The following is a 22,247-nucleotide window of genomic DNA, read 5'->3' on the forward strand; positions in this document are numbered from 1 at the left end:
GTTGACAGATTTTTTTTGCAAGCAACAGGTACAAGGCAGGGTACACCCTGGATAGGACACCAGTCCACCACAAGGTACACACACAGACACCACCCACCAGGTTCCCAAGAAGTAAATTAATCTAGCAGCGTGTCTTTGGTCTGTGGGAGGAAACCCACATGAACATAAAAATTCCATGCAGATACTGTAACACCCCAAGTCTGGAATTGAACCCAAGGATCCACAGAAATGCCACCCTTCTTAATTTTGTCTCTTTGTTTTACATGCACATTCATCAACGTTTGTACAGTATATACTGGTCTATGTACTGTACTGTATGTCAAAGCCAATTAAATTTTTCATGAAATTTCCCATTCTTGTAGAACAGACCCAAATAAGCCAATAATAAAGTCCCATTAAGTCTTTTGAAATCAGCTATAATTTTAGATATTATCAGCATTGCTTTCATAAATGGTGAAATGAGTCTAGAAGTTCAAAGAAAAAGATTAGACTAAACTTGAAATTAAAACTCTATTAAATGCTCCTGTGATCATTTTAATATTATGAGTTTGTGACTTTACTTTGCAGTACTATAAAAATGCAAGAATAATTATGATTATTTACGATAGCTGAGATCTAACATCAAGTCTGTTTTTTACACAAAAGAGTCCTGTTTTTCACAAGGACAAGCTCTCATTCCTGAAGCAGTATAAGGTTCAATGGCTATCATAGAGAGTCATTAAAACATAACATTTACTGCTCTGGTTATTACATTGAACAGGGCTTTGCTAGTTGCTGCTCAAGCAAAAATGTCCTTCCCTGCATAACTGACTTTGTCCAGTTTTGTCATGTATCTGTACTTATTTTTTACTTACATACATTAGTTAAGCTAGTATGTTTAGCATTCAAAGCACCGTTGAATGTAAGCTGCAACATTGTTTAATCAAATCAAGTAGACATGTCAGGTGAAATAAGAATTTATTTTTCTGATCTTCAGGGTTGGAAGAACTCCAGATTGTTTATGAGATCTAATGTTCAATTTATCTGCTTAGAGTGGAGTGTTTTCTTTTCATCTTTAGGACTGACAGGTGATGCAAACTGCCTGGAAGCTCTCTGAAGGTGAGCAAGGAGATGAGCTCCGGCTGTCTGCAAATTTGTCATAAATCAAGCAAAATCTGCAAAATAATTGTAGCCAAGTGTGAAACATATTATTAATGTAATGAATGACTTCAAATTTTTCTGGTTTCTGGGGATGTACATCATTGCAAACAACAACATATCTCAGTGTCTAATAATGAGTAAGAAAAAATGCTTTTGATTTGATTTTCTTTTTACATTAAAGAGAATGATGTTGCAGCTTTTCACTTCAAAAGAAAGTTTGAGACTTGACACTACAGTCAAGATCTAAATAAGCTAGTAACAGAACAGGCATTCACCACGACAAAAAAAAAAAACTACAAAGCATTCAGCTGTGTTCTATAGCTGGGCATAATATTAAACATCCATTCTGCTATCATTTCAAATCATTTATGCTGCGAACTGATAATAGCTCATAATGAGCGAAAAGCCCTGAGATAATTGATTAACTTTGTGACGTTCCAAGGTAGGCATGGTTCATTTCTACAGGTTACAATTGTGTCAATGACTTGTGCGCCTTCTCATTTAACACACTGTAATTTCAGGATTAATGGTGTATGTTCAACAGTTTAGTTGAAAAAAGCATCTCAAAAACTCTATGCATACCATAAGATCATAACGAATAAAGAAATAAAGAAAATTGGGGAGGGATGATGGCAACCAAGTTTAACTCGGAATCTTCCATGACATGACTTCCAGAAAAGCTATCAATACCAGTGAGCCTCTCTCTATTCCTTGCATTTATCTTTCCGCATCTCTTTTCCAGCTCGTCTCCACCTGTTAACTTCCCTCTGCTTGGGGGTCTTAACCTCCTAGTCCGATTTCTTCAGCCAAAGGTTTTCATGCTTAATTTCTCTGTAAATATTCCCATTTGCATCGTCTCATTGGCTATCTTTATTCACCATGAAATAATTCATTTGCCTAGAAACCTTGTCATATTATATAATTTAATGAGTAAGTATTATAAGTTATAATTTAACTCATACCTATTCTAATTAGTCTAACAAACAACAGTTTAAGAGGCCTTAAGCCTGACATCTCAACTTACTTTCTCAGTCAGAAATGTTATAATCACATATCATGATAGCTTTCTACAGATCTGCCTAAAATATATGGACATGATTTGCATTGTTCATTAAAGCTGGGGAATACAGATCAACCATAAAACCATAACCTTTTTTTATAACCTGGAATGACTTAAATATTTGTCTGCATGGATAACTATCGTGTGTACAGTATGTCACCTTATTTAATTTTTTTTATTCAATAGGTTGTGTGATTGATACGTTAATAATGAGATTACCATAGATTATCAAAGCATTAATTACAGTAGAATACTGTATTTCAACCAGTCACATCATGAACAGTATTGGATATCCGCAGCTTTGATAAGCCTCTCTTCCTGTCCTCTCTCAGGGAACCTCATGTCGTGACCTTATGACTGTTTATGGCCACAAAATATCTGTAAAATTTCCCCCACACCAACTCTTTGAAATAGTTATCATTTCAACTATTTGAAATAATAGAAATAACTATTGATAAACATAACAAGATGCACAGATATAAGAATGACAGGGTGGGCAGAAGAAAATATAGACGGAAAAATAAAGATAATCATTTTTTATAAATGCATTTTTATTTTTTCAGAAGTTTTGTAAACAGTTCGTCACAGTGTATTTGAGAGCGCAAAAATAATACAAATGCAAAGTTTGTTCAAACTTTGTTGATAGTTATATGTACAGTACTTTACATCCTGAACAATCAGATGTGTGTATTATCTTACAAATAGAGTTGCTAAGAATGTAAGCTTTGCATGTAATCAAAAATACCTTGATCAATAGGACGTAAAGATGTTTACAAAATGAACGTTTAGCATTAACATACCATCGAGGACCAAGGCAAGAAGATTCACAGTAATGCATTACAATCTGCACAGACAGTCTAAGCTTATAAAACTGCACACAACACACCAGCTGATTGGAACAGAGTACAGTATGACTCTCAAAACATACCATTTCAATGCTAATATAACGCGTGCAAGATGATTTGCTAAGACATGTTAATATTACTACACAAAGGAATGATTTCAGCATGTGGCAAAACATGGATTGTTTTTTTTCTTTGCCAAAATCCAAATTTAGGTTTGTGCAGAAGATTTTCAAAATCTTTAGTAATGAGTAAGCACAAAGAAGATGACCAGTTTCCAATATTTTATAAGCAAATCTGGAACAGGAAACTAAGAAAGGTACCAGTGTGGCAGCCATTTACCCAGCTCCTGGGGTACAGCGAGTCCCAGTTCACAAAAGTCAGAGGTGGGTTCTGAAAACATCTGTGGATGTACAAATGAGATGTTTTGGTAGTGTAGATTTTATTGTGTCGCCAATTTTTTCTTACAGAAATAAGTGATATGTCAAAATAAACACTTGAGTGCAACATCCCCATGCTTGGTATTTCCCAATTACATTTAAAGTTTGGTTTTGCTGCATGAATATACAGTAACACACTATGCTTGTCTACATTAAATCTCGTCTGCCATGTGTTTGTCCAATCTTGACTTTTGTCTAAATTGTCAACATTACTTTTTGGTTTTTATAGTGTATTCACCTTCCATACACCTGATTCATGACCTCAACTAATTTACCAACTATACCAGAATCTAGATCACTAATATGAATTAGAAAGACAAGTGGTCCTGGAACTGATCCTTGTGGTACTCCACTAATTACATCACCCCAGTTACAGCAATCAGTCCTGATTCGTGTCCACTGTTTTCAATATTAAACAATTCTTAATCCAAATACACATCATGTTAAATGTATATGCTCTGAATTTGAATTATTAATCTTGAATGAGGAACTTTATCAAAAGCCGTTGAAAATCTAAATATGTTATACAATTTGCTTGGTTTGTAACCATTACTGCTGTTTCTTGTTCAGAGAACTCCAAGAGGGTAGTTACACCAAACTTACCTTTTCTAAAAGGATGAAAAATCCTTTGATTGCCTTTTTCATTACCTTACATTGAACAGAAATTAAATAAAACTTATTGGTCTATTATTTGTTTCAATTCTGTTGCACTGTTTCTGGCTGTTTGCTAAAATAGTGGTTTTAAATGAAAAAGATACTACTCATGTTTTAAGTGGCTGCCAGAAAAGCTTTTTTTTAAAGCACATAACACTTGTATACCATTGTGATCTGTTATGAGAAAGAAACCAATAAAAACCAAATAAAAACAGTTTCAAAAGAGTTTATCGGTTTCACAAATTCATAATATCTTTTATAACCACACAAGGAAATCATCCCAAAAAGAAGGCAATGCACGATAAAGGAAGAGAACATAACAAAATCAAAATGTTTTCCCCGAATTGTGAAAAACAGTCAAACACAAGTTTGGGATTACAACATACAACCTGAAGGTCCTGGAAGAAAAAAAGCTAACTATTCATTATAGATGTACATTAAAAAGCATGTATTAGGTCTTTATTACTGAATAGTCATTAATGTACAGTAGTTTGCCAGCTAAGTATCTCTAACTATACCTTAAAATTGATAACTAAATAATTTTTAATTTTAATCATTTTAGTTGTAATGACAACTGTGATAACTACAATATCTCTATACATTGTGTTTTAAGTGCTAGAACATTAGTCTTACCTGTACATCTTGTACAAACTTTGAGTTATACACCTTAAAGAAAACATTATTTAACAGTATCTAGGAACACGTTTTAGATTTGTACACATTGTTAGGTAACAGTTCATTTAATTCAACATTACTTTTGACACAGCAAATGAGACATGTAGGATGTTATAAATGGACAGCATTCAGTATGTCATGGTCACGTGTGACTTGTTAAAAACCTCTTTTCTTAGTGTACTGTATATTGCATGCATTGAAATGAAGCAGAATTACTGTAAATGCTTGCATCTCTGTAATCTGTATCTCTTTAAATTACTCCTGAGTTATTTTACTTACATATATGGTATATACAGTAGGTATGTAACAAAATAGGTATTTGACTTAATGAGAAAAATGTATGAAATGAAATTAATTCAGAGATTTTTAATAATGTTAGCAAATATGTGGGTGCACACTGTGCAAGAGAAATTATTCTCATCCCCAACATTTGAAGGAAACCTAGGAAGAAGATGAGGTAAATATAACTAAAAATAGTACTAATACTTTCTACTCTTAGCATTTAAAGTGCTAAGAAAATATATTCTGCAGTAGTGCAATTGATAATAATTGCTTAGCAGACACACTGATTTACACAAATTTAAGTGCATTGCCTTGCCTTTTAGGGGATAACAGAAGGAAAAATTAATCTTGGTACAGTGACTTAGGTCTAGGACAAAACCCTGTATTTGTCTGATTACTGGACCTACTTTCCCAGTCACTGGAAGCCCTGCTCATTCATACTTACCTTAATTACATACAGTACAGTATGTCCTTGAAGTCTACAATACAATCATAATAGGAACAAATTAATCAAGCTACTTAATCCTGAACGGACTTCAGCACATCGATCAATTGCTTCAATTGAATCTGTTTCTAAGGGTCAATTATATTTATTCCCAATAAAATAAAGGGCTATTTGCGTGCTTATGCCAATAGACTTGGTATTCATACAGCAGATGGAAAGACTTAATTATTTCCGTTGAAAGAAATGTTACATTTCTAAAATAGATTGAGCTAAAGCCAAGACTTTATTGAGTGCATTTATTAATACACTTGAACACAATAACATTGCTTAAAATGTCCCAACCTTAACATAGGTTTCCTAAATTAATTTATGGTTCCACTCATTTTGATTAAAAAACAGATTTGTTTTTGTCTTGAATGCAGTGTCTTCTCTGCCTGGATTTCCTGTTTTATTTGTTTATAGACAAAATTCTGGGTATTTCTCGTGCTCTGCCTTCAAGCAAGGATGATTTTGTTTGGAAATTTGGATTACCAGAACCGGTAATCATAGTTGCATGTTAAACAGCTACAGTATGTTTTGTAATCAATCCTTTGACACTCAGCTCTAATGATTCATGTTCCTTCTGAAATATACAGCCTCACAATTGAAGAAAGAAGATACCTAATATATTTAGTTTAATTCATTAATTTAATTTAATTTAGTTGTTCATTGCAATAAAAGTTTTTTTAATTAATTGATCCTATCTTTTCACCATTACAGTTCAACATGTCATAAATATCATAACATAATTAAACCTCTTCTAGTTCCTGACATATTAATTGCACTTTTGTTTGCTCCTTTTACCAAGACAAATGGTTTCATACAGTATGAGACAAAACATGAAGTCCATGTATGACATTTTCTCGCTGGGATAACGGTCTGATCAAAGGTATGTGGCACCCATGCTCTGGGTATTTTTTGGCAGTATCAAGGACCCATGTCCATATGTTTGTCTCTGGTTCGGTGATGGCCTGGCTCCTCAGATTAACAAAGACATCCCAGCCTCATTACAAGAACATATTAGAGGATCTCTTTCTGGAGGTTATAGGTCAGTTGGCTGATGGGGACCTCACTGTGACTAGAGCCTGCCATTACTCGGGCAGTCCTGTGCAGCACCAGCTGCCCTGTGGGGATTCCTGTATCAGGGCACTGCCGGCAAGCCAGGTGGCTCTCTAGCAGCCCGTTTGAGAGTCGGGTAGAATTGCTAACATCCTTGTTACGTTGTGCCTCCTTCTGGACTGGCCTCTCCTCACAGCTGCATGTGCAGGTACACAGACGCCGACGACACTGGGCTGCGTCCCGACACAGAAATTTGCGGAAGTTCGGTTTGAACAGCAGATAGACCACAGGGTTGTAGATGGTGGAGGACTTGGCAAAGATCGCAGAGAGGGCAAAGGCCATGGGCGGCACCACATGGGCATCGCCAAAGGCAGCCCACATTGCCACCACAGCGTATGGGCTCCAGGCTGTCAGGAAACCAATACACACAGCGATGGAGAGCTGACCAGAGAGAACAAAAAAGATCCAGGTTAATGACTTCTCAAGTAGATCTCTGATTTTAAGCATTGATCATTACCATTAGCAACATGATTTAAATTGTATTTTCATATGTACCCAAAGGGTTTAACTTCCCTCACCCACCTCACTACACCACTCATACTCACCTTAATGATGAGGTTGTGTGCAGTGCTGGTCTTGTTCTGTGGGGACACATGCTGCTGCACAGCCTGCCGGGAGCCCCGTACGGTGAGCAGGATGAAGGTGTAGGAGGTGAAAATGATGGTGCAGGGCACCACATAGCAGAAAACGAAGAGGAAAATGATGTATGTCATGGCGGACAGTTCTCGGTTGGGCGCTTTCCAGTCGATGCAGCAGGCTGTGCCGTAGGGTTCTGGGCCATAATTTCCCCATTTGGCAAGCGGTGCTATGGCAAAGATCAAGGCATAAATCCATGACCCCACCACCAAGAGACAGGCGTGGGATGACGAAAACTTGCTACCTACCGGATAGAGAATGGAGGGCAAAATTAAGAGGAAGCTTCACGGTCATTTAAAAGAAAGAGGTAATTCCTTGACAGCAATGTACAAAAGCATACAAGTACATTTCTTTTTAGTTTTATGCTCACATTTACAGTATAAGGCATCCTTAAGGATCCCTTACATTTTTATGTGGTACTCAGTTGGGCTGTAATCAAGCTAATATGATTTAATATGCTACTGCCAGCAAATGCATAAAACCACTTTTTAAGCTGTTGTGTGTCACCCTCATTAAAATAGTTAGGTTTTATTAGAGAAATAATCATTATCAGGTTGGATGAAAAGCATTAGAAGAAATGAAAAATGAACCTTTAAATCTATTAAAATGTGAACCCAATTAATTGGTTACTTGAAATGGCTGCTTTAGAGTTTTTTTAAATATTAATGATTTTAAACTCAGCTCTGTATGTCCTTCCATAATATATCATCCTGTTTTATATTGTCTGCTCTTGCTCAAAATTCATAACTTAGTACAGTACTGTATATCCATCCAGGGCTGCACTGTAAAATAGTCTGTTTTTGTTACACAAAATGATTTGATTGCTGCCTGATTCATTGCCTATCCCAATTTGCTTAATCAGTCTGAAGTTTCCATGAACGCTATCTCAGCTCTGAGTTGAAAATACAACTAGAAAGGATGGAGCTCCTGTTGTGGAGTGATGGCTGGTAAGAGATAGGAAGTACATTTTAATAGTGTTTGTTCGGTCTGCCCTGTGACTTGGGCCATAGAGTGACAGCCTGCTACACTTCAGAGCAGTGCTCACATGTGCAGATTAGGTGTTACTGATAAACACTTACAAGGTGGACTGATTCCAAAAAGCAAAACCTGTATCAAAGGGATTCTGTTGTCTGCCAGACACCCATTGTCACAGCCCAGCCAGCTGTGTTTCTACTAGTGATTGTTAACCTGGTGCTTCAAAGAAAATAATGGTTTATACCACAAAGTGGAAGGAACTCTCTCTTAGTGACACAGCCTGGGTTCACTCTTGGCAGATAAACACACATTTCAACATCTGCCACATACATCCTGCATCAGTTGATAAAAATGCTGTCAATAATGAATAAATACACTAATACGTAATCTCTGTTTTGCATTCTGTGAAGCCTGGATTGTTTTTAAAATGTCCTTGTGATAGGGAAATAGCTAACATATGGAAATAAATATTTGTAGACAAACAGTAAAATTATCTTCATAAATAGTACATTTTGGTTCTTCTAAATGCTTCCTGATGGAATTAGTATTTGATTTTGATGTGCCTGCGGGGTACTATTGGCTGAATTAGTTCATTTAAATGCCAAACCTATTGTCAGTTCTGTATTGAAATCTGAACCTCATATTTTTCAGTCTAGTCATTGCGTCCTTGAACGTTGTGTTAGGCTGGTTGGTGGCTGATGGACACTGTTACTCATTACAATGCTTTGTTATTGTTTTTGTTAAAAAGGATTCAAAAGATTCAGATTCTGGATTGAATTTCTCTATATCAATATCAAAAGACCAAAGGAAAGCCCACTGGGTAGTGTGACTGGGTAGGGAGACTTTAATCAGAGACTAGTAATTTCCATTTTTTTAAATTAATTGAGGTGAAAGGTTGCCAATGAAGGTGTTGAATAATGGAAAGATAGACATCTTGTGAACAAGAAAGCCTTTTCTTTAAAGACAGAAGAAACATCAGTCATCACTTTGTGCTTGTAACATATTAGAGCAGGCAGTTAAAGCTATTGTGCTTGAAAAGCTGCAGAAAAGGCAATCTACCCCATTTTTCATATGTATACTCACCATGAATTAATTCTTAGGTGAAGGAAAACGGGACACCTAATTCTGTCTTTTACGTCACAAATTCCTTCTCAGCTGCTTAGCACTTATGAGCTCTCACTCTCTACACTGTGTTTTGTATTTGTGACAGAAAAATGTAAAAGAGAGGTTAAATAGAGAATTATTATCTTGAAAAACTATAACTGTTTTCCAAACAAATTTCAAATATGGAATCAGAATTTTTCTTTTTATCCCCTTTCTAACTCGGAATCACTAATTGTAGAACAACTTGAAAAAAAGCTCTACAGCCCTTTCATCAACAGAGGGTAATGAAAAAATGTGGATGTTCCACTACAACACACACTTGACCTACAGTACTGTATAGATAACTACTGTATCTGCTGTACTGCCAGTCCAGTGCCCGTTGGGCAGTACGCATTGATCAGAGGAGAGATGTTGTTCCTGTGGAGACTTCCAATGATCTTGTTCTTTATTATTCTGCTGGATTTAATCTTCCTTTTCGGGTTTATGAAATGGCATAGGCAAGAAAAATTGAGAGAAAAGGTTCACATTGTCTCAAAATAAAGTTACAATGCATTTAAGACAAATTCTCTTGTTTGCAGAGGAACAGATATAGATCTCATGAGTTATTAGGGATGCTATTACACAGCTGGCCACCTGTAGTAGATAGTTTAAACAGGTTGAGCGTGGTCCGAGAGACAAATACCCATGTTCTCGCAGGGGAAAATACGTTTATTGTCCGAGAATGGACAAGCCCTTATGTTTTGAGCCTCTCCACCCTGATTTGGTCCTCAATTTGTTGGCCATTCTACTGCCCATTTTTCTGCTGACCTAATTTGTCCAGCTGATCCTGTTTGGCCAGGGATAGTTATCCAACCAGAGGTATGTCTGCCCCCTGACACAGCAACAGTTGGTATACAGAGCTACTTTTCATAGCTTGAACGGAACTTTGAGTTTCACTTCAAAACCCATAGGTGTAAAGGCGCTCTCACCATGAGACTTTACTGATCTAGCCCAGCTTTTGGATTAGACGGCCTTGCTTGTGAGCTATCCTCTTTTAAAGGGAGAAATCCGCTTGCTGACAGATAAAGCTGATTTCTCTAATACTCTTGTGAAGAATGTAAACCCTGACTTAATCCTTTCTCTTGGTCTCTGGAGTATCTCTATGCTGTCTTCTGCTGTCTTAACCCCATATATCGACTATAGATCCTGCTGCTCTGTTAAATTACCTCAAACCCCTGTAACCCCAATCACATATCAAATTATGCTCCATTGCTCTGTGAATCCCTTTTGCTAATGACCAGTAGCATAGCCCAGACCTGAACTAGTCAAGTGAGGTCTGAAATCAGGACTGCAAACGTTAGCCTGTACTGGCTGAGCCAATTAGACCAACAAATGCTTACTTTAAAATGGCATAATACAATGTTTTGTCCTTAGTTTCTTCCGGTTAAGATGCGTTCTATTCAAAGATACTAGACTAAGGACTAGACTACACTTCATGGTCTTTTGTAGGTTTCATCTGTTTCAATCTGATATTTCTTGAGGGAGAATTGCATTAAATGTACAATTTAAGTAAATTACTGTAATTATGACTCTATATGCTTAATTAATTGTAGATAAAGAAAGCTGATCTAAAGTAAAGTGTTATCTTAAAAAATATGTACACTGCCTTGAAAAGATAATGTTAATTATCTCAGTTTCATTAATTTATAAATGTGTGAATCAAATTAACACAAGCAATTACAGCATGGAAGCACACATTCGATTTTTATTAAAACATCTAAAATATTTACAGATTTTTCATTATCATGGGCTCAAGGTGTGGGTTGCTTCTGAAGTACAAGCTCATAATATTGTGAATTATAAACATGGCAAGTTAATAGTTTGTGTGCTCATTTGAGCAGCAAAAGCATACATTTAAAGTCTGAATGCATTTTATGTGCTTCAGACACGTTGGTTCAAAATAGTTCTTTAAACTAGTCAATAGAATATTGGTTTCACTGACAGTAAATGTGTTTTTTCACAAGGGAAATCATAGTCATACATGGAGTTACGAATACAAGCTGAATTTATGAACATTCGATATGAACTAGAAAAAATTATATGTAATGTCACGTATGATTACATAGTAAATACCAATAAAATCTTTCCATAATATTTCCAATAGCTTCTCTTTGAATTTTAATATAGTAAATCTACTAGTACTGTAATTAATCCATTAGGTTATGTTCTGGGGCTTTGGCAAGATGATTAATCAATCACTTGTGCTGTATGATAATTGGTTATAGTTGTAGTTTAAAAATAAATATCTGTCTTTTAATGACTTCGAAAATTATGAAAGGGCATTATGATTTAAGTTTAATATGTATTTTTTTATTGTGTTTAAATCAGAGGGTGCCTGATACAGGATCTAGTCTAATTTGTTGCTCACCTTCACATAAATGTTCAAGCTCATTAAAGCATTTTGTTCTTGGAATATTTATTTTATATCCTTAAATATCTCTGAAATAATAGAAGAATTTAAGTTCATTTTAGCCCTAATCTAGCAAATAAAATCTTTTAACACTTTTCTATTGTGCTTCTGGGGGTGAGTAGTGAATAAAACCTGGAGGATGAAGGTGAGCTTGTTCACAATACCATAGTTATGTGTCCCTTTCAAGACTTCAGTGCTTCATCCTGTTCAGTTACTAAAACAGCATCATAAGGACATTTAATGTAAAAAGGTATACGCTTTTACTAAATCAATACAGATCTGAAAACATAATGTGAATCCAAAAATCTTTCTTTGATTTATTAAGGTACTGTATAAAATAGGGCTTTTCAGATTTACCCCAACTATCATTTTTGCAGGTATCCAATCTTTTTCAAAACAAACAGAAGCCTTGCCTGTGCTCTTTTAAAGCCAAAAGGTCTTACCTTTGGTCTAAACCAAAGATATTTTGGTTCATTCTAACTATATCTTTCACCTAAGTATTTCTTCATTCTAGTTGAACATACATATGGTAGTTTCCATGTATCCATATTCAGAAATGAGTTCATTGCTCATTTGTCACAGGCCGTGACAATCTGGTGGAAAGCAGGACTGTGCCTCAATGGAAGCCAGTCTGTCACAGAGATGGTACCATTTACTATATTACAGTCTGCAATTTAATAATGGTGGGCAAGGTGCTGAAGTATCATTGTGAACCATGTTTTTCATTCACAAATGGAACAAATACCTCCATTTTCAGAGTATGTGGTGGATATTTTAATAACCTGTAGAAATAAAGAAGGTTTATGCTATCTCACCAGTTTTTGATTTTTTTTTCAGAAACCTACCATAGGTGGGGTAGCAAACTTTTAGACAGCAGACTGAGGAGAGAACTGTGAGGTTGGTGAGGCTGCATAGCCCAAACAGAACCCCACAGAAAGCATAATACAGGCAGGTGATCTCGTCAAACAGCCACCTGCACAGACAGAAGAGAACAGTGTGAGTTACAGTGAGCACCCTGCAGTAATCATCACAAATCCATTTAGATCGTGTAATGGGTTAAATCTTTTCCCCCCAGTTGTAAAGCATAGAAGGGAGGAAAGATCAATTGATGGTGCAAGACCTGCAAGATTGTCTCTTGCCTTTACCAGGCTGCAATATTCTTCCCTGCAGCTCAAGTGATTAGATGCAAATCTATAATAGCTTTTTAGTCAATGACTTCTAATCTCCAAGGCTTAATTAAGAAAGAACAGCAAGGAGTCTGATTGTAGAACTGGTTTGCAAAGCGTTTAAGAAAGTATACATATTTTCTTCTGGGCAGACAAAGACAATGAAATCCTGTAATGAATTATATGAATTATAAATTTGCACAAATTCTTATCACTAAAATACTCAAGTATGTTTCACATGAATTAATGAAGGCATTCCATCCAATACCCACATTTCTTTTTCCAGCAAATGCTCTGTAAAATGAGAGGTACTTTGGGGCCCTACTTGTGTGCAAAAGCGGATGGTATTGCCAGAGGGAAGAGTGTCACTGTCATTCCTAGGTCACTTATGGATAGGTTGATGATGAAGAACTCAGCTGGCTTCAGGGAAGATTTTTTGCGATAGGCAACAAACAGCAAGATACAGTTTCCCAATAGAGAGAGAACACCTGAGGAGAGAAGCAGAACAATCGAACAATTAGAAACAAGCAATTTTTAAATGCAGGACCCATGGGTCACCACAACTGTATCTTGGTTACATTCTGATGTTCTCCGAATTTAAAACCAGAGAAAGGCAATCCAAACCTGTTATATGCATACATTTTTTATTATTTAAGGTTTCATGCAAAATGGCACTAATTATCAGAAGAAGGACCATGATCCTTTGTTCATGATCAGCCAACAGCATCCATGGCCAAAGGGAGCTTGTGCTTTGTTTTTCAGTATTAAAATTGAGAAGAAATACAGTACATGTATATACTGTAACTACATTTATATCATTTATAAGTTCCTCGGAACAAATGTCTCCACCAACAGCAAAATCTCCACGGAACACAAGAGAGATTTATTTAGTCTTATTTATTGGTTTATTTTTGCTATCTGCCAAGTGCTACTTCTAAATTTGGACAATTTGTATCTAGGAAAAGTTGAAGACTAGAGCTTTCCCTGAATCAAACTACAGTAGGTAACAACTTACCAAATACGGAATAAAGCAATCCCATGAGGACATCATTCTCCTTGGAGACAGTGGAAATGAACAAAGCTGTTTCGGAGGCATTTCCCATCTAAACACACAAGAAAGAAATGGAGAGGTAGGAAGAGGAGGCAGTCAGTGTCTTTATGTTTAAGCTCTTTGTTTCATTTTGGAACCACAATGACTCAGTTACTCTTTCAATGATTTCATATCCTTTCTAAACAGACCAAGATAAACAATGAAACAGACATCATTAAACCAGGATCAGCCTTCAACAAAACCACAGCAGCAAAATTCTGATGATCAAAATGCTTATATTTGTTGGATTGAAAGTTTTTAGTCAAGCAACCGGAGTGGGATTACTGGAAATATTGTCAGAACAAAATCATACAGTTAAATGGACTCAGGCTTCTAAGCAAATAATGAGTTTATAATTTTTCAATTCTATTTGTGTTCCAGTTTACAAAAATCCCTCTATTGTCCCAGGTATTTATTTTCAGCATTTTCCATTTCCTTGATGGATGCAATAAAAAATAGTGTTGCATATCTGAAGAAAACAACATTCCACTGTATTTGTATAAGTGGTGGAAGGTCAATTAAGAATGGTTCATGTGTTTCCTGATGGGCGAATTCAATCTCTGTTGTGTATTGGTCCAAAATGGTATAGGATGAAAGCTATATGTAAAAAATAATGCAATATAAATAACAAGACATGAACTAGAATTTTGAGTACACCCCTCTAGAAAAACCACCTAAAATTATCACAGACGTGGAACGCAGTCTCCCACCCCAATGGCATTTGTCCTCAAATCTTTAATTCAAGAAAAATTGAAGAACAGCATATTCCCAGACTGAGCCTGCACTGTCGAGATATGCAACTATAAAATGTACTGATCTGTGATGAATAGAAAGGATATTGCAAGAGAAAATCCGAAGGAGACACAAATAAAAAAGCAGCACATGTGAAAAACTGCAATAGTGGCAATTGGGTTTCTTAAGGAAGTACAATACGTTAAGGCAGTCATCTTACTGGATGTTTTAAACTCATTAAAATCCTAAGAAGGAGGATGTATTCCTTTTTGTTTGTGTGACTTCTAGCAGTCTGTGGTCTTTATGGCTTATTTCCTCCCCGGTAAAACAAATTAATTGTCATTGCTGAAAACAAGAATAATCCAAATTAAATGTGTGCTAGTGCAGGGAATTAGTAGCCAGTGATTTCTATTTGATATCTTGGGTCAACAATGAGAGTGGGTTAAAAAAAGAGAAAATCATTCAAAAAGGACCTACTGTGTGCCTAGTTTCAGAAACAAAACTTTAAAATGTGACAATCATGCTGACCAAGAAAGCAGAAACAATCAGCCTAAGAAAAAACCTTTGATACTTCCTCTCAAGGGTAACTGCAGGAAGGCTGAGCTGTCCCCTTATTTCTGTTATTGTTGTGTGTGTGGACCTCAACTATGAAATTTACACCAAGTCAGCTCTCCACACAGGAGCACAAAACATCCTTGGAGCCAGCCACTTGACAGAATTATATTTATTTCCCTTAAGAGCAGCCTTGTCGGCCAATGCGATAAATCCATATTTTTATTATTGGTACGGTTCCAGAAGCCACTTTTCTTTTTCTGCATTTTTCCTTTTTTCTTACAACACCCAGAGGGAGATCATCATAATTTTACAGAGTCCAAGCACACAAGCCAGAGGGATTGATGACACAGCACTTGAACAAATATAATACCACAGTGGGCTGAGTCCTGAGGTTCTGAAATGCTTGGAGTCCAATACAGTGCGAAGACAGTGAAATGCTTGCTGGATTAAATGGTGTGTAAATTAAGCGGGTTGCAGGAATTACTTGACATTTCTGAGGGCCAGAAAGACCATGCACTACACACATCACAAGGAGAAAAGACCAAAACATTCGACACTGGGATGAAAAATGACCCTTGAACAGAAACATGGGTGGGTTCATGATCTCTGTCTGCACTGTTTTACATTCCTTAGGGACTGCAGTGTCTTCTACAGCGTTTGTGCTTGAAGAGCAAATACAGCACACTATGGTAAAAAAACGCTACAACTGTTCTTCACATACAAGTCAACTCCTGTTTGGAGATTTGAAATAACCAGGTAATTTCTAGAATTCTGTTTGTTTGTAGATATCAGAAAGTCAGTAAGATATCAAAAGTCATCTGTGAGAAACACAATGTGCTTGGTTGCATTACCATCACAATACCAATAGTTCTGGCTGGGATGTATTCATAGAACAGAGAAAAAAGCAAAAGCAGAATGTGTCAAGATGGTATCTGGGTATCTCTCATTGTGCTCCCTGATCTTTTCGGACATTGTGCACCAGAAAACTGGGTGTAGGATATATACAGTAGATCTTCTAGGCCTCTATAATGAGACCTCCCTGCAACATGCCTTGATTTTTCTCCATTGCAGAGGCTTTTAAATTAAATGATTCAACAGAGGGCGATTTCAAAGTATGGGGATTATGAATCCCAGCTCTTGTACATGGGTGAGCTTTGGAAAGTCCCACGCATAGAAATATCTGTCCATCCAGTTTCCCAATTGCTTCTTATTTAATGCTGCAATTCCTATCTCTTCCTTCATGCCTTACAGTTTATGCTGGGTTTCACATTAGTACGTATTCCTGTTTCTAAGGTAACCCCACAATGTCTCAACAGGGCCTTGTGGAATGGAAACAGAAAGATAAAAAGCCCTCAGTCAGAACAGTGACACTGCAAACTTCACATAAGAATAAGTGTCATGTTCGTTCATCCTTTAAAATCTCGATGAAACCGATTTATTGAAACCAAGCAGCAGTGTACCAGAAGGAAAGAAAGAAGGAAATAGGACAAGACTCCGAAAGAGAAGACAAATCCTGAAAGTCATTTCTGAGGACATGCTGCATGTGCTATTTAGAATACAGAGGCCAGTCATCCCTTTGAGAAAAATGATTCTGTGTTATGAATACGTTTGATGCGAAAATAAATTGATTTGTTAATAAGGCACAACTTTAATCACAATTTGGCTGGAAGCATTAGAACCATTGCTCTTCCTTTGCAAACGATCCAACTTCATAAGCTGGTAAAGTTTGGCTGACAGAAAATTGAGAGTGAAAGCTTACAACTAAATAGTCGAATTAATGAAAACGTATTTTGAACAGGAGAGGAGACAAACTGCTAAAATAGATTTAACATCATTCCGCAAAGAGTTACATGAAAGTGAGAAGGAATGTCTAATAGGTAGAATGGTTAACCTATGAAAAAGGACTGATGTAGGTATTCTAGCTGATTCATCAGTAAATGTAGCCAGGCAGTGTGGAGTGACAAGATACATACAGCACAGTAGCAGAATGTTTGGAACAACAGTAAAATTGTTCAAGCTGAGCAGTGTACAGTGAACTCATACAATGGCATCTAGAATATTTAAAGTATAAAAGGATATTTCACCACTGAAGCTTGACATTAAGAATAATACCTGGAGTACTAAATAAGTCGCATAAGAAAAGATGACAAGATTTATTTTTAGCCTGCAAGAATAAAAAGAGTATGAAGGAACAGAGTGCTAAAAGATTCTGGTAAAGGCGTGTTAATGGATCACTTAAGCATAGTGTTGATGGGGATTAATTAGGTTACCAACTAGCTGATAAAAAGGACAGGTCCAAGTACCTTCACAAATTTATGACCTCTCTCACTTTCCTATTCTAATCTGTTTATGCATTCCTGGGAGTCCCCTTTCCATTACACTACACTGTAGCAGTTCACCTTCACCACGAAAACATAAGACTCATCAATTATTGCACTTCAAGACCATTCTTCGATTGTTTATAGTACAGTTCCCTAGACTTTGTACTGATTTTGGAAGGACAAAGGCACGTCCTTCTTAATAGCCTCTGACACTCAAGCAAGAGACACTGCATTGGTCTGAAACTTCAGAGGTTTCAATCATGCCTCTAAAGTGAGTAATTAACAAGAATAGGAACATTTCAAGACTCCACAATACAAATTATATGAATGACTCTTCCACCATCAAGAAGTGTGTTTATACTGACTGCCAATGCTCTAATTCATTTTATTAATTATACAGCTACATTCAATTGTGAGCATGACTTTTGTATGTTTTTAACTTGTACTTAGAATCAAATAAACAAAGGAACAGAGATCTAAAATTCACATTGAGTTTGTAAAGGAAAGAAATCTGCCCTAACTGGAGCAGAAAAAAAAGCCATTCAGAAATAATTATGAAAGCAGTTTTTCACATACAATGAGCAACACTATCAAAACCCAATCCAGATAACTGGGAACACAAGTAATGAAAATTAAATCATTAATGTGTAATTCATTGACAATGACAATGTTTCATCACATTCTACAATTACTGTAACAGTGCAGTTACTAATAATGTACTGTACAGGAACTTAGATCATGACGACCTGAGTTTATAGAGCCAAAGGCAGGAATGAGTCACCCTTATTGTATCAGACCCTTACCTCACGTACTAGATAACCTACAAAAAACACTTTAGATTTAAGCATTACACCATTTCAGAATACAGTACATGCTGCGAAGTTTGGGCATCAGCCCCTGTTGTTCCTGAGGCAAAGTGCTAAGAGCAGTAACCTAACATCCAGATTCAAACCAATTCAGTTCATCCAACTGAGCAAGCTCAAAGCCTTTTCTCTACTGGATATAGACAGGGTTGTAACATTGAATATTGTAATGCAGAAAATATCAAGAAAATTATACACACACTGTAGGATCAGAGTAAACTGAATTAGGAACTAAATTTCTTCAGAAAATATGCTGAATATAGATAAAAAACTGATTTTAAAATGTTGCCAGTAAGGTAATAAATATATACTGCAGATAACTACAGCTGAGTATGAGAGGGATTAGTATGTTTTTGCAATGCATTTGCATTCATTAGAGTCCCTGACAAAAAATACTGGAATTATTCCAAGCACATTCTCAAACCTACACTCTCATTCATGGTCTTGGTATTTGAGCACTAAAATACACCATCAAAATGAGTCCCTGTGTGAATGTGTCTCTTTACGGCAACAAACTCGCATCTCAATTAATTCATCTAATCCTTGTCCCTGGGGGTATTTTTGACACCAACAAATGACTCTGTTGGCACATAAACAACAAAGGCTCATTCTGAAGATAGTCAAATTGATCAAATCACAGGCAGTTTCTGCCCACATACTACTTGTTGTTTTGCTGCTCTGCCAGAATGTAGCCTACCTACATACTGTATAACTGACAGCCACAGCAACAGGGCCCTGTCAAGAACACACATGGTGCATTTAACCACTGATAAGGGATGAAGAGAGAAAGATGTGAAACCTCAACCTCAGGCTGGGGAAATCAGATGTACTGTATACCAGAAAAAATACAGACGCTTTTTGCAATACATTGGAGCAAGGGCAGTAAAGCAGCAATTAGACGGAAATGAATGGAGCAGGTTACCAAATTATTTCATATAGCTCGGTGAGCTTGTAACAAAGCAAACAAACAGAGAAGGTCTAGCAAGGAACTAAATTCAAAATGGCAGCTTCAAAACTAAAGGGGTATTCAAACAATGAGGCTTTACTGGCTATATGTTTTGCACTGAAAATAATATTTATTTCCAGATCATTAAATAGTTATAACTGAGTTGTGTAATTAAAGATCTTAGTACAAGGCTATTGTCTTGACTATCTCCCCTGCTCTTGGAAGATTTTCCTCAGAGTGGTACTGTAAATCCTAGTAATGTACTGATGTTCTTGAGGTTGACCAATTAGCCAGGTATGCTGTTGCCATTAGTGGAGTTCCAGAGATATAGCAATCAAGTCTCATGTAAGGACATCAACGCCATCTTTTTTTCTGAAAGCACGGAACATTGAAGAAAAGGCCTGAATTTTATTAAGAGGATAAAATTGTTTCCACCACCTTGGAAATCATGGATTTCTGTTTTGGAAATAACATTGAAATAATAAATTGGTATTGCTGTATTCTACAGAGTGATCTTTATCTCAAATAGTAAGCAAATGCACTATATTCATATTTATTCATAATGTATTTAATTTTCAAGTTTGAAAGTGTGGCTGAACTGAAAGGTTACTGTAACTTTTATTTTTTGTACTTCTTTTCTATTTAACCTTCATTTAAATCTTTTAAACATTGTGATACACTAATTAATTAAGAAAAAGATGTCCTAGGATCAAATCCAGAATGCATGAGGTGGCAAGCTTATGGCTGTAGGGTGTTGATTTGCTTTTATGTCTAAATGCAGTATGAAATCATAGCTGATGTGCTCCTCTGACACATGCACCAGGGATTTTTGTTCTACTTAAAAGTACAGATGCATAAAATGAGCATTGTAGTACATTTAACTCATCAGGTTATAACTGTATAACTTCAACTGTTTGCAAACAATGTAACTGTCTGTGCAGCCATTTAAGTTCTACACATAATTTAGCAATAGAACATCAGAAATCTTCAAGAAAACCATTTTTTAACCCTCTTTCTATGGGTCCTTGTTTCACTGGATTAGATTATGCTTATTAAACGCGGAAATCACAAGTCTAAATTGCATGCCAATTAACACACTTCACATCAAAGGCAATTTAAGCATTATACAGTAATAGGCAGAAAAGAAAGATATATGAATTAGGTATTACTTTTAAAATATTAATTTTTAATGACCACAGCTGTTCTGATCTGATTTTTCATAAAAACTGTATGGCAGGAAAGGGGAAATAAGCAGATTTCCTGCAATGGTTTTACATATTGTATTTTGTAGCATCAGGTAGTTCCTAAGGGCAGACTTTGAAAGTCTGACATTTCCAGTCTAAGGGATATTAGAGCACGTTTTTGAATTTCATTCAGCCTGCACTGATATATTAAACAATGACAATGTTGAATAATTTAAGAAGGTTTAAATTAGATGGACTTCCAGTGACTCCCTACCAAGATGGCAACTTTTATAGATTAAGTAGGGAGCTGCATCAGCATGCATAGGCTGCAAAGGAATAAGTAAAGGTTTATTCCATGCTGAAAAGAGAAGAAAGGAAACATAACTTTTCAGCTGTGGAGCTTTCTTCGGGTGTGAAAGTTTTTTATTTAAAAAAACATTTATAGATACTGTACAGTACATGCTTCCACAGTCATCCCTTATGTTATACTGTATGAAAGTGTCTATTCTTGTTCTTTCCCACATCTGAAGAATGGGATTATAAATTGTGGTTATGTGTCTACAATATATTCTTGTGGAGTGACTTAACATTTTTTACTTCTATTTCATCTCCTCCTAAGGAGCGGGTTATCCTTCATTGCTGTGTTTTTCAAGTTTTTCTGTGAATGCCAACTAATAATACAATATACCCTGGAATGTGTGACTTGAATTCACCCATCAAAAGAACTGAATGCTGCGATTTTATTACACTGTAAGGACATTCAAATCCCTTTACTTCGGGGGACCCAACTCAAGTCTGCTGATGTTTACAGTCTTCAAAATAAGTACTGTAAAGTCATTGGTTTTCCTTGTGTGCTGAATAAAACAAAGGGGTCTCTTGTAAAAGTTGACAAGACAATAAATACTACTGCCTATGGTTTTAGCAGTGATACTAAAGCTTGCGTCTGTTAAATGATGGTAATTCATTTGTCATAAATATATAGCATGTACTGTACTCATGTTGACCCGTTCTTTCACTGTCTTCTATTATTCCAGCACTAGACCTCTCTTCACAAGTACTATACGTCTCTTTTGCTTCCTTCTGCCTCTGTCATTGGAAATGATTTAAATGCTAAGCCGGTGAATGAGTGGAAGAGACACAAACAAAGGCGCTTGGTCGGGCTGAAGCAAGGGTCAGATCCAGAAAACTTGGTAAAACACAGTTCCTAGCCTGGGCAAATCCCGAAGACAATGATGTTAAAGCAAGCAGGGAATCTGCTTGCCAAGAATAGAAAAGCCAAGTAGGTAGTAGAAAACAGAGCAGAAGTTAGGAATCCAGACAAGGCAACACGAGAAAAGAGGAACAAGGACTAGAGAGGCTCTGAAAGGGAATTCATTGACAGAGCCCAGAGCAGTGTCAGAGCCGTCCTTACAGTAAATGTTCTGTACCACCTATTAGGGGTGTGGATGTAAATTGCTGGCAGGTGATGAAGATTTCCTGTTGGCACATGTTTTCATGGTAACCAGCATTGAGTGACAGGTGAATGAGAGG

General features: G+C 36.4%; 1 protein-coding gene across 2 annotated transcripts in view; it reads right to left on the minus strand.

Moving 5' to 3' along the window:
* Positions 1-2,730: 2,730 nt before the first annotated feature.
* Positions 2,731-22,247, minus strand: part of LOC148648232 (opsin-5-like) — a 34,021-nt gene continuing 14,504 nt past the window's right edge. For both annotated transcript variants that reach the window (XM_088608212.1, XM_088608211.1), the window contains 5 exons: positions 14,042-14,129; positions 13,352-13,514; positions 12,702-12,833; positions 7,242-7,572; positions 2,731-7,077 (listed from right to left, as the gene is read on the minus strand). In XM_088608212.1, coding sequence (XP_088464338.1) covers positions 6,598-7,077; positions 7,242-7,572; positions 12,702-12,833; positions 13,352-13,514; positions 14,042-14,129 — 1,194 coding nt within the window. In that variant the 3' untranslated portion in view covers positions 2,731-6,597. The remainder of the gene's footprint in view (positions 7,078-7,241; positions 7,573-12,701; positions 12,834-13,351; positions 13,515-14,041; positions 14,130-22,247) is intronic.

This window comes from Lepisosteus platostomus, chromosome 15 (genome assembly GCF_059453375.1).
Source record: "Lepisosteus platostomus isolate fLepPlt1 chromosome 15, fLepPlt1.hap1, whole genome shotgun sequence".
NCBI lineage: Eukaryota > Metazoa > Chordata > Actinopteri > Semionotiformes > Lepisosteidae > Lepisosteus > Lepisosteus platostomus.